Raw genomic sequence first — 14,015 nt, 5'->3', positions numbered from 1 at the left:
AACTCTGGAAAACATTTTTTACAGTACAAATGAAAGTTATTTTACATTTCTTACAAAATTAAATGAGTTGGAAGGGAATAACTGGTTTATAAACAGATTTTGTTTAGTCATGTATGCTCTTCATCACTAACTGTAGTATATTATGCTCAAATGGTTACAGAATCAGTATTTATCAAACAGAAACACAAAAATATATGTTTAATATAAAATACAGCATGAAAAAATATCAAACCTTAAAGCCAAGGCTTTGGAAACATGAGGTTGACTATTCTATATGTCTACAAAATCTGTTTTCTAGAATAACTAAGGAGCAAATTAAGTTAATAAACAGAACATTTATCAAGAAATTCTATCAACTGAGAATGAAGTATGACCAAGTAGAACTGAGAAGGTGGACTTTCTCATATGTTAACATATGTTAAGGATACTTAAATGCAATATATGTACTGTATAACAAGAAAAAAGCTACCATGCAGTTACAAGAGAGTTAAAACCATTAAGAAATAAAAATACGCTCTGCTTAGTTCATGTGTAACTCAGCATTAAAACAATTAAAAACAATTCAAGGTGTAAATGAACTGTTCTTTTTAAGCTTTTGTACATAAAGTACTACCAGTTCAGACAATATACTGGACTTCTAAATATCTAAATACAGAACTAGGAGCCTGAATACACCCTTTTTTTAAAAAAAAAAACCAAAACAGCAAGCTGCAGAAAAGTACAAAAGCTATCACCACCCTCATCGCAAAAAAGTTATTCTTTATATCTAGTCTGAAACAACCCTCTTTTAGTTTAAAACCACTACCCCTACTATTGACCTATCACTATAGGCCACTGTATAAAGTCTTTCTCCATCTTTCCTATAAGCCCGTGTTAGGTATTGAAAGACTGCAATAAAGTCTCCCCAGAGTCTTCTCTTCTCCAGGCTGAACAACCCCAACCCTCTCAGCCTTTCTCCATAGCAGAGGTGTTCCATCAGTCTGATCATTTTTTGTGGCCCTCCTCTGGACCTGCTCTAACAGGTCCATGTCTTGTCTTCTGCTGGGGACGCCAGAGCTGGACACAGTACTCCAGGGGGGTCTCAGCAGAGTGGACTAGAAGGGCAGAATTGCCTCCCTCAACCTGCTGGCCACACTCCTTTTGATGCAGCCTGGGATATGATAAAGTTCATAAGTACTGTTATAAGCTTGAACAGTGAAAGATGGAGTATTATTTTTGAGAGATGAGGCAATCCAAACAAAAAAAGATAACTAGAAGGAACAAAGACTATATCACAAAGGTACAAAATGAAACAAAACTATTACATGAAAGTGGGATTCTATAAGCAATTATAACTTTAAAACGGCATTTTAGAATAGTGAATATTGTGGCACCAACACCAGCTAAACTCAAGCTGTTCATTTTCCCAAACAAGAAAGAAACTGCCACGTCACCAGTCCAATTAGGAGAAGTGCTTCTGGATAACCTACATAAGAAGCCTATGTAAGAGAAACAAACTCGACCTGAAAACTGTCTCTAGCATTCAGATATCCTTATTAGGTATAATGTCCAAGAACAGTGATTCAAGACAGACTAATATATCATCTGTCTCATCCAGAAGGTAATTCAATTAACGACTTCAAAGACCCAGCTCTGGTGTATGTTCGGCATTATACACAAAATTGGATATGGCAAATTATCTGATTCAGCACATGTGTCGAGACAGCTGTAATAGCAAAATAGTGTACAGAATCAGATTTGCACTTCTTAATTTAAGAACACAGGTTTTCAAAATTTTGGCTATTTTTTTCTCAAATAATTCATTTTCCTGGATGATACAATGAAAATATGGGACAGACTGTCAGGTCTAAGATGCTGGGAGATTTTGTGTAGTATATTATTGGAAGCCTCTCTCTTAGATGGTTAACACTGGCATAAGTTTCCTATCATCAAAGACTTCAACAAACCACATTCTCTAGCAAATCTTGTACTTTCCTTCCCATCCATCCTGTATAAGTACCTTAATTTTTTTGTAACTCAGCCACAATATGGTTAACAGCCTTCTATCTTTCTTTTGCATTTTTTCACACATACCTGTTTTGAAATATTTTATATTATTTTACATTTTATATAATATATATATAATATTTTGGAGTTAATAATTTTTCCTTGTAGATAAAGTAGAATAACCTCCCCAGACAGGTGCAATAACTGTCACATAGTCCTTGTAGCAAGAAATAATAATAGAGAGACTTAATAAATGAGTCCAGGTGATTAGATTTTATTGTCTAATGATCCTTAAAAGGAAGACAGGAACTACAGAGCTTCAGGTTTACTTACTTACACAGTTTTACTGCTACTATCATGACTACGTGGCTGCAAGGAAAAACGTGCAAGATCTGCATGTGAAGTTTTCAAATAGAAAAGCAAATGAAACTTATTATATACTAGGTTTTAAATTGCCATGATTATTAGCTAAAACCAGAGTTTTTTTCAGAATCCAGCTCATCTTTTCAAAAGTTTGAGATCAGCAGTTTTGTAGAGGTACATGTTTGTTTCGCAGCACGTGACAGGAAACATCATTCTCAGTAATGTTTCCTTTTCCCCCGCCCCATTCTCTTGGTTCCTTTCAAAACACACTACAATAAATCATTGATATTGAGTAGCATGACAGACTATCTATTTATTGTACAGTTTATGTAAGAGCAAGAGTCGCCTCTTACTGGCAACTAGTACTTCTCCCTGATAACCCTGGCCGTGATATTCTTTTTAATATCCAAACACCACACTAATTCTCCATTTCCATGAACTTGGAAAAAAGATAGTCATCATGAAGATAAGGTATCTTTCTGCTAGATGCAAAACATGTTGTTGATAATGGCACCTTCAACCTTAACAAACACTGGGCAACGAATGCTTGCATAATTTTGGTATTTGGTGCTGCCAGAGTCATAGAAATTCAATATATCTATTTTTCTTTGAATTCCACTTGACATTAAGGAATTGTACTTGGTTGATCAATTTAAAAAAAAACAAAACAAAACAACAACAACAAGCCCACCACAAAACCAACAAAATCCCCAAGAAATATTAGTTTTATAGTAATATCTATTGTGAATGGATAACCCTGTCTAAAATTATCAAAACCTGTCTAAAATAGGAGAAGAAATTATAAAAAAAAATACAGCTAGGTATGTCAATAGTGATGTTTAAAAGAAACTGTCAGCATATATCTATCGGTCATTTTTTATGTTAGTAAATCGCTGAGAACACTGCCATCAGAACTAGAACAGAAAGACTACCCCTATAGATCTCTCACACTGGCAGTAATTTTTTATTTTAGTAATAAAATGATCATGTGTTGCCAATTACTGACACATTGTGTTTGGATGGCACCAGTTTGTAGCAAAATTTCAATTGTTACACGTATTCCAGGACAGAATTACTGGAATAATTTAAGATGTCCAGACTTCTTACATCATATATTATAGCCAAAAGTGAAAATGTCTTTCTCAGACTGGGATGCTAAACCCCATTTCTCTTCCTACCCTACTTGGCACATTTTCAGAACAAAATCCAGCTTCATATCTTTACCTTCTATACTTTCCTACCTGTCATTCTTACCTCCACAACATGCCTCCTATTGATATCTTCCCTCCATTCCCTAATTTCTCTCTCTCTCTCTCTCTCTCTCTCCCTCCCTCTCTTATATTCCCAAATCATAATTGTTACTCCTCTTGGAGCAGGGACTCTCGCCCTCAATACCTCTTTACTTAATTTTTACATGCAGTGCTGTCCAGAAAACAATAAAAAAAAACTCTCTAAGAGATTTTAAGGAACATACTAAAAATCTAAGCAGCATCACTGAAATCACCCTGTATATCCAACTCCATTTCCAACACATAGTCCCCCTAAATCTATACCTTATATCTCTCAGACCACCAGCACACTGCGCTCAAACTCACACAGTATGTCCCTCTTTTGCTCTATGCTGCTCCCAGCGTGTATGGCATCAGCAGCTCAGAGGCAGGCTCTGAGGTGCAGAAGGACCTGGCCTCAGATGTTGCAACCAAAGCTACGTGCCTCAGGTTTACTGTAAACAATACCGAAGGTCTCTCTTTCAAGCATGTGTTAACCTAGTGACTTCAGTACGCTCTGACATAACTGAAGATTATTTAAAGACTATTTAAATACTTCAAGTATGCCAGGCATAGGCATAGGTTAAGGGAAGTTAATTGAGAAAAATTAATTGAGGTTACAAATCTCAATTTAAGATTTTTTTTTTTGTTCAAATTTCAAAGTTTTAAAGTCATACTTATCATACCACCTAATTATTTTCTTCATTATTCCCAGATAATTCTCTTCTGCTCTGCTGGACCTATCTTGGAGGTATAGAGAAGGACAACAGCCATATTTTTTAAGAAATCATATATGTCAACCACTCATGTGGATGATCTTGTACAAAGATATACCATTTTACTGAATGCAATGTGATTACAGGAGTTGATTATATCCCAAAGCACTAGTCTTTGTATACAGTGAGGAAGTAGGCATTTTTGGACCATCCAACATATCTAATAACTGCAGTATCAATATTGATACTTGGGAGTTTTAATTGAAATAGAGTGCAGTGAAAACTGTTAATTGCAGCTACAAAAGACTGTAAGTTAGGATGCTTCCCGGGCAGCATATGGAAAAACAGAGACCTTTCCAAAGAACATGGCTTAATACATTTTCTCCAGTAACAGGAGTATTCTCCAAAGGAATTCGCGCTTGGTGATACCGAGCAGAGAGACCGGCCTCTTACACAGTGTGTGCACCTAGGAGTACACAATTAAGTGCTGTGAATACTTCTGACTGTGGTAATGACAATTTGAACACAATGAAAGGAAAACTTTAAAGGCGAGCAGAGAGCCACTTTTAAGGATCATATACTGCTGATTATTACTGGCGTGTCTAAATCCTTTCCAACTTGAGTAATGCCATCAGTGCATCCTAACTAAGAACAATGCTATGAAGAAATGACGACCCAGCATATTGAACATGTCAAAATTATGATTTTTCATTCTCTAATGCTAATCATTGTAGTGAATGATTTGTGGAACCCAAGAAATAATGTGTTCTCTCATCAGAATTCTTCTTCTTTTAGTCAGGCCTGTATTGTGCTTTTTAAGATTCCTTTATGTCCTTAACATTTATCTTTCAGAAAAATTATGTCTCAGCTAAAAAGACAAAAAATACCATACAGAAGGGTAAACATCTGCATAGGAAAACTTTGAAAGGCACCTGATATGTACAAATCAAGTTGCAATTCACTGGCACTTGTACATTTAACTTCCTCAGGTGCTTCTGAAAATCTCATCTTAGAGTATCTCCTGTTCTATCTATTTTTTCATCTATTTCTATCATGGTTTTTATTAAAAAAAGAAATAACTATTTCTTTATCTATGATAAATATATAGATAATCACTATAGACCCATCTTAAAACCCCATACCTAGTATACATCATATATGCCATCACACAGGAACTTTTCGATCCATTACTTCTGTTATTATTTATTATTGTTATTATTATTATTATCCAATACACAATAGGCTTCATATGTGTAATCAGATTTTGAAAATTAATGAAACCCATTAGTAAATAATATTTATAATGGTATCTTTCTTTTCCATGTAATTTTGATTTATTTTTCATACTTAATATGAGGAAAACTAAACATAACTAAATTCAAAGATGACTTTGTAGGAAGAAATCCTTATAATTGTCTCCGGGTTCCCTACGATTCATGTCTGTCTAGCATTCACTTCAGATAAAAGGCAGGGTTAACTGTGACCAATTGGTATCAAACCTGATAATCTCTTCCTGTCCTGGAGAACTGCTCTTATCATCAAAAGCAACCCCAACAGAGAACAAGGATAAAGTACAGAAGCTCTGTGCAATCCTACTGTCAGTTTAAGTCTCTGATAGGGGTCAGTAAATAAAAGGATGAGACAGTGACACCAGGGCACTCTGTGTCTCCATCAGGGCTGTTTAACTGCACTGACATTTAAGGATGTGATGGGAGCATGCTCCTCTCCTGACTACACAAACTGTCAAATGTAGTAAAACTTATAAGGAAAACTGCTGTAGTTTTGTTATTAACTTTCAGAATGACATAGGTGCATTGATTAGTCCTAGCTAGGAACTGTGGAACAATATAAACAATTAAGTCTTGCTTATTTATTTATATTTTAATTTTAAAATAGTTATTGAGCTTTATACTACAATATTATTAAAAATAATAAATATTCTGCTAAAATGGGTCACTAGTGACTATGAAAAGAGACAGCCTAAAAAAAAATTATTCTCAAAACCAAAACAAATGAAGTGAAAGTTAAAATATTTTGAATAGTTTCATGCAATTTGGTAAATGTGTATTTGGAAAAAAAAAAAAAAAAGTGAAACCCCCTGATCTCAACATTTGTAATTACAATTAACATGCTGAAAAAGTATCACTTGGAAAATAATACAATAAGAGTCAAATAAATTATTCAATACTGTCTGCAGAATCTCATAACAATTCCCTCCCTTTTCCCATTTTGCTACGAGAATACAAATTAGTTGTTTAGTTTTTCAACCTGTACCTTTTGCTGAAAGTCTCTAGCCTGCAACTTACAAAGTGAAATAACTGGAATGAAGGATAACTATTACACCTGCTTTATAAAAGAACATATTTTTAGTGTTTACCGAGGCATAAATTCAGACTTAAAACAATATGCTATTCCATTTTCTCACACACTATATTTGATTGTTCCCACACATATTCCAAATTAAGTCTGCCTTGCCATAATGAGAATATGTTACTTTGAAATTCTTAGAATCTGCTCTAAAACGTTCACCCTGAAAGGTGTCTTAGACTATAATGTATTGTATCAAACCAGAAATTTTGTTATGCCCTTTAATATGAATTCTGTGCTGCTAATACATTATTAAATTTCAGTTGCCCATGTTTAATGGAAGTGTGGTGCGTCCTATATCTCTCTTCTGAATACAAAAGGTATTAATATTTAATTTTAAAACATAATGGCTACATAACCTTAATCAAACAACAGATTTCATATTGCTATGTGTAGAGTAGAACAGGAATTAAACACAAATTTTACAGGAACTTCAGTGAACTTGCATTTTTATATAGTAAAATATTTTTTTCCTTTATATACATATAAAATGAATAATTATCAGTGCACCAGTGCACTCATTAAAAACCAAATACAGTAAATTAATATGTTCCCAAACAAATAATAATATTTTCCAGTTTCAAATCCCTTCATATGTCTATTCATTGAAGAATAGCTATGTTAAAGCTATTAATAAATATTGTATTTATTTCTTAGGTCTTCTGGGCTGGCAAATCTCTCCATTCCTAACATCCAATTACAACTTTGACCATTTCTCATTTTCCTTTCAGATTTATTTCCTACATCATAATGCATTGCTTGCCTGCCAAAAAGATGGAACACACACCTGTATACAGAAGTCACTTTCAAAACTCCTCAGGAAAGCACTCAGCTTATAGTCTGCAGCTGTTACTTATCTTTCTGTGCCACAGAGCCCATTCTAACTTCTATCTTCTCACTGGAAAGACTTCTTCCGTTCAGAGTCTCAATCTCAAACGGCTCACTCAAGCTATATTGCAAATATATCTAGAAAATCTCTAGCAAAATAGAACACTGATGAAATGTAAAAGAAGGATTTTTTTTTGTTTGTTTGTTTTCATTTTTTGACGAGATGAATTTGAAGAAGTTTGAAAAGACAATTTTCCAATTAATTTTTGTATATTTTATATTTCAAATTTCTATCCTGTGTCTGGCTTCTATCAGAAGAGAAGAGCATCAGACTCTTCTCTAAGCAAAAATAATCTCCTTTTCTCCTGGAAAAAATTCAAGAGCTTTGAATAAGCAGCCTATCCATAAAGCAGCCTGTCTAAAAGAGACTGTCACAAACTTGTGGACTCCAGGAGGGGTTATAAAGAGGACTAGAGACTTGCTGGGAATTAGTAAAACAGACAACTAGGAAAAAAAACAGAGGACTGCTGAATCTTAGAAGGTTAAGCTCAAGACCTGAGCTGTGGCTCAAATCAATCCTTACCTTATCCCACTGAGTACTTTCAACGCACAGCAGCCTCTAGTAGCCTGAAGACTTGAAGTTACTAAGCTTAGCCTTAAGTAAGTGGGTAATACCACTGGAATATGATCTCAGATGAAACCCTGTCCTGCTTAAATCACCGACAAGGGTCTTGTCAACTTTAGAAAAGACAGGATTCCTCCACAGAATTCAGTATCACTAACTACAGAAGGACATGCTTTCATAAACAAGTTTAAACATGAATTACCAGGAAAAACTGACCTTCCATTAAGAATGTACTTTTTTTTTTCTTTTAAAACAAATTTAAAAGAGAAAACAAAATATTAGAACTTACATTCAATATCAAGGTACATGCTCTTTTGGTGCCCACCAATTCTACTTGCAGCTTCACAGTCATATCTCCCTGAATCTGACAACTTCACATCTTTAATATGCAGTGACGATTTTCCATGCTGCCCTTTGACTTCTATACGGCCATCTGGGCTCTGTTTACATTGATTCAGGAAAAAGAAAGGTTTTTTATATATATATATATGTATATATGTATATTTATCTATGTTTTATATATTAAACACCATTGATAAGTATGACTGAAAGCATCTCTTCACCTACGGTGAAGTAATTACTGACAGCTAAGCAACTTCTAAATTTGTCAAATAAATTAAAAATAATATAGAAAAAGATGGTCTCTTTCTAGGCACTACAATCAAGGGAATAAGTACATGCTTAAAGGAACATTGTCAAGGAAAAACACAAAATGTATGCACTTATGACTGGAATAGTGAACTGCATATTCAAAACCTGTTTATGATCTCACTCCTTTTGTTATGATGCTGCAGTTAATCAAAACATATACACGTTAAATCATAGTATCTTACGTTACCGTTAGCATTGTCTCTCTTGTCCTTAAAAATATAACTGTGAAATTGAAGCGAAATACCCCCCAAACAAAACCAAAACACAAATCCAGTCATAGATTTATTTTCATTATTCACATTTTCTTGTCAGAAGCTCATAATTGTTAAAAAACATGATCTATAAATACAACTGGAATTTCGGGATTTCATTTCCGTATCATTGCATGGAAAAAGGCAAGGGAAAAAATGAATGCTGGCTTCTGATTTTCTAGAACATAGATTTTATATTTAGCAACTTCATAAAAATCTTTATCCATAACACCTCCCCACCCACTCCCCAAAACCTATTTGAATTTCAAGAGTATATACTATTAGGGAAAACTAAATAAAAAAATAAAAAAAATCCACTGCTTGACACTTCAGCCTTCATGGAGTAGTATACCTGAGGAAAAAGAAGTTCTTTTTAATCTGGTTCTGCTCTTGTATTGTAGCTTTGTGAAACTTGCTTTTTTCATTGTTTCACTTTTTTTCATTTGAGGACAACAAAAAGCCGACAAAAAATACTGATATTTACCTACTTTCATTATCGAGGAAGGCAGAAAAGGGAGGGAAACCCAGTAACTATTTCACTTCATCACATTTAAACTTGATATATACTTTAATGTGCTTTTTACTATAAATACTCACCACATGGTAGCTGATATTTAAGTGACTGAGCTTTTAACTCTGTACAATTGTTTCTTCACTGAATACAGGAAAAATACACACAATTTAGATCTTGAGACATTTGACAAGAATGAGCCATATAAAGCATTCTGTGTATCATAATTTCTATGGAAAGAAAAGTATTCTGATCCCACATCAGAATCCAAGAACACCAAATATTTTTTCCTGTGAAAACCTCATAGCATGGATACATAAATTAAAGCTATGAAATTCTAATGCAAGATCAATGGTAAAACCTAGTAACTAAGACCACTTAGTTACCTCTTACGTCATTTCTAGTGCTGAAAATGCTATTTTCATTATACCTTTAAAAAAGGAAAGAGAAAAACTATGAAGTTACTAGTAAACATGTTATAGTACTCAAGTCATGTTTTTTGGAGGAATTTCTTGGGATAATTAAAATGCAATTTCTTTAAAACTAAACATTAAATAGTTTTTAAATTTATGATGTGTATATATATATATTACAAGTACTTTGTATGGCATAGTTAATAATAGTATTATTTACATATGGATTATTTGCTTCTTTTTTAAAACGCCAAGTATGTAATACAATGGTAAATCTACATTATTCCTACCTAAAATGGACATACACTGCAGCAATTTTATTTCTGATTTTACCTTGATTACAAATACTTAAATAAGAAGTCACATTTGAAACCTGTAACTACGAATCACAGATACAGTGTAAATACTGTATTAGTGATTCATTAACAGCTGCCCTCCTAAAGCACTATGGTACCTCTATACAGTAGAGAATAGTAGTAGAAAACAGGTATTTTGAGAAAAATATTTTCTTTGTCCTTCCTATTGTGTATCACAAACCTACAAATTTTTTCTCGGTACTTTCTCCGTGCACAATGGAGAGTGTCTTTCTGTGAAATTATATTGACCTAGAGCTGTAATGACATGTTCACTGAAGTTCTTTCACCATGATTTTCTGAATTAGATCAGAGATTATTCAGCTAGCTCAATTTTCTGTTTCCAGAAATAGGTTATTAGGAGCATATATGAAAAAGAGAAAAAAAAAATTGAATTAAAAATATATATTCCAAATGGTAATTCTTCACTCTCTGAAAAACAAGCATGTACTAGTTGTATCTTCTGTGCAGTATGGGCAATAGGACTCCTGTAAAAAAGAGTTAAATTATTTATAATCCTCAATAAAGTCACTAACATTATTTTTACAGAAGTATAAAGTTTGCAGTGATATTTTGAATTTGATAAAAAAGTAAAATTTTATCAGTTCAATACTCATCCCAAATATTATAATTCACTATATAACTCACTATATATTTCACTATAATTAATTCCATACATTCCAGAGCATGGTGCTAACTGATGTTTAAAAAAAAATAAAAAGGTAATGAAAATAAGCACAAAGATCCCTAAAATTAAATAGCTTTTGCAGTAACATCTCAATCTTGGTTTTGGTTTATCTAATGATTTTCTAATACTGCTGGGGAAAAATTACTTTGATATGTACACATTTGGTTTGTACTCAAAATAACTTTCCAATGTTCTCATATACGAGAAAAAAATATTTTAATCAAATACGTATGATGTAATATATCTTAGGTTTATAGTTCGTGTGAAAAACAACCTAATAAATCCTCTGAATGATAGGAGATTTTTGCATGACCACATCATCTATTCTCATAATCAAATATTTAGTAAGAAAGAGAGGGATCTACTAGGTTAAGCAAAGTCCATAAAACCAAATAAAACACTAACAATTGTAGGCAAGAAAATTTGTCCCAAATGACCATAAAAATATGTATTTACTAAAGCTACTTTCTACTTTTTCAAAATTCTCTTAAAATTATTACAATAGTCTTTTTGAAATTGCTTATAAAGTAATGTAAAATACATAATAAGGTCTTTTCTGCTGCGTTGCTCTGAATGGTTTTTGTCCTGTGGCTTCTTCATGAACAGTTTAAGAAGTCCTGTTCCCTGGTCCTATTCTGCAGCTGGATTCGTGTACAATTTCATTATTTTTTCTGCAAAAAATGGTGCAATAGCTGATTAAAAATGTCCTCTCTGGCTGACATTTCTGAACATAGAAACATGTGAAAGAATACAAGACTGCAAATACAGACCAAGAAAAGTCCATCAATCAATCAATCAATAAATAAATAAAAATATTTTGAAGCAGTTGCCTATGTCTAGAGAGGATTCCCAGAATATGCTGGAGAATTACACACGGAAATGAAAAGTGCTAGATAGTATGATGAATTTTCACAAGGACTTCAAAAATACTAGTGTGGCTGTATTATATTGTCCTACGGTATAAACCAGTTAATAGAGATCTGTGTAAGTAAGTCAAGAACATATTATGGCAGAAAAATTACAATAACAGTGCAGTCATGCTGAAGCACAGCTACACACTAACATTAGGAACCCAGCAGAGACACAGAAGTCGACTATGGCAAAGAGCAATGAAGAAGCTGGCACAAAAATCCAATATGCCGCGTTAGCCTGAAGCAAAAATTGAAACCATGCTAGTTATATTTTCCCATTCTCGTAAATTAAAATCTTATCAAAATCAGAATATACCAACAAAGCAGAAGTCTGCATTCACGCTGATCCATAAGGTCAGTCATCTTCTTTAACTTTGAACGGCAAATACACAATGTCAAAGAGGGGCAGCCCTAACCTTGGAGTCTGCAACCACCAGAACTATATAATCCTTAGTCAAATCTTTCTGAGGCTTATTTTCCTCCTGCGCTAAGTATGGAGAGAACACCTTAGTGCCATGTCTGGCACTGTAACACACCAAAACAGGAAGAGGAAGAGGCAGCACACATGGGAACATGAAGTACTCTGCACCTGCCCAGTAGTCCTCAGTAGAAATGCCCACCGGGAAAAAAGCATTAGAGCTGCTGCTGGTGACAAATCAAAATACAGATATAATCTCTATAAATTTATAATATCAGTAACTCTCAAGTCTGTCTGAAACCTACTAAATTGGAATTATCTTTTGTTTTCCTTTCAAATATATAGTGGGAGAGATGTAAAATACGTACGATGGTGTTTTTTGCTAGATTGAGTAAGTGCCCACACTTTTATTTCTTAGTATTAATAAAGAGTATAAAAAGTAGACAAACAGAAACCTCAACAACCAGAAGAGTCTCTGTGGTTCAGTGTTTATGATTTCTGTTTATTCACTGAATTACTCCATATCACTGTGGAGCATGAATAATCAGTGAGGTCTGAAAACAAAAGTGGTCAACACAGTTCTATACAGATATACATATTTCTTCATCAAGATCAGTGAGCAAGTATGTTAACAAGTGTTTACACTTTAAGAGATTGGAAGAATAATTTCAACAAACAAACCATTGTGTGTCCTGAAAATGATAAAGACAGAAAAGGTCTTTAGAAGTTATCTTTTTACAGCATTTTGGTAATCATAGTAAAATGTTAAGAAATCAAAATATTTTTCATCATTAATCAGAGAATTTCATAGAATTCATAAATAAAAGCAGGGTTTGGGCGGTTTTGGTGGTGGTCCTTTCCCGGCCCCCCAACCTCAACACCAGCATAAAGCTAAAACACAAGTGACAAATCTTCAGCAGAGACTTTGATAGGTACAGCTGACTTTGTGAATTTATCTACATAAAAACCACATTCCCTAAATTAAGAATTTAACATTTCACAGGAAAACACCTTTTATTTTGAATACTGATAGCAGTTGAGTTCTCTGTCATTGTCAAAGAAAACACAACTGTTCTATATATGTCTCCAACTAAAATCAACCATAACAATAACTCTGAAGTATCAAAAAGTGCCTTCTGAAAAAAAAACCAACAAAAAACCAAAAAACCAAAACCAAACAAAACACCAAAGGATGAGAACTTTCTGCAACTGCAATATTCTTATTCAGGTCTGTAGCTTAACACAAATGAATTCTACAATAATCATAAAATCTCATTGCTTGAGATTAATTCTACAGATTCTGTAAAAATGAATGTATATTTTTTTTACTTTGATAAAATTCTCATTGTACTATATATACTATTCTACTACTTGACTTTTTCTTTCATGCTTTTGTTTCCCGAACTTCTCACATGATTTGTAGTTCCACATGTGAATATTCCCAAAGTCCTGACTGGCTGATGATGATCTGAATGATCAATGCACAGCTCCAAAACCATATTCCAGAGGTCCCAAGGCAGTACCATAACGATGATAACAGTGTATTTCAAGGGTTCCACATGCAGAGGAGGTATGCAGTTTTCAGGATATGATTGCTAGGGAGAATAGGGATGTGATGAGAGTACAACATCCACAAAGAGAAAGAACAGCTTCTGGGACAGAATAA

At 33.7% G+C, this 14,015-nt stretch overlaps 1 protein-coding gene across 1 annotated transcript in view; it reads right to left on the bottom strand.

Moving 5' to 3' along the window:
• Positions 1 to 14,015, bottom strand: part of NCAM2 (neural cell adhesion molecule 2) — a 301,713-nt gene that overhangs the window by 82,320 nt on the left and 205,378 nt on the right. Inside the window, exon 9 of the mRNA XM_074599962.1 lies at positions 8,443 to 8,593. Within this exon, the coding sequence (XP_074456063.1) occupies positions 8,443 to 8,593 (151 nt within the window). The remainder of the gene's footprint in view (positions 1 to 8,442; positions 8,594 to 14,015) is intronic.

Source organism: Larus michahellis, chromosome 1 (genome assembly GCF_964199755.1).
Source record: "Larus michahellis chromosome 1, bLarMic1.1, whole genome shotgun sequence".
Lineage (NCBI taxonomy): Eukaryota > Metazoa > Chordata > Aves > Charadriiformes > Laridae > Larus > Larus michahellis.
The sequence above is the reverse complement of the archived record's forward strand: the minus strand, read 5'-3'. Positions and strand labels throughout refer to the sequence as shown.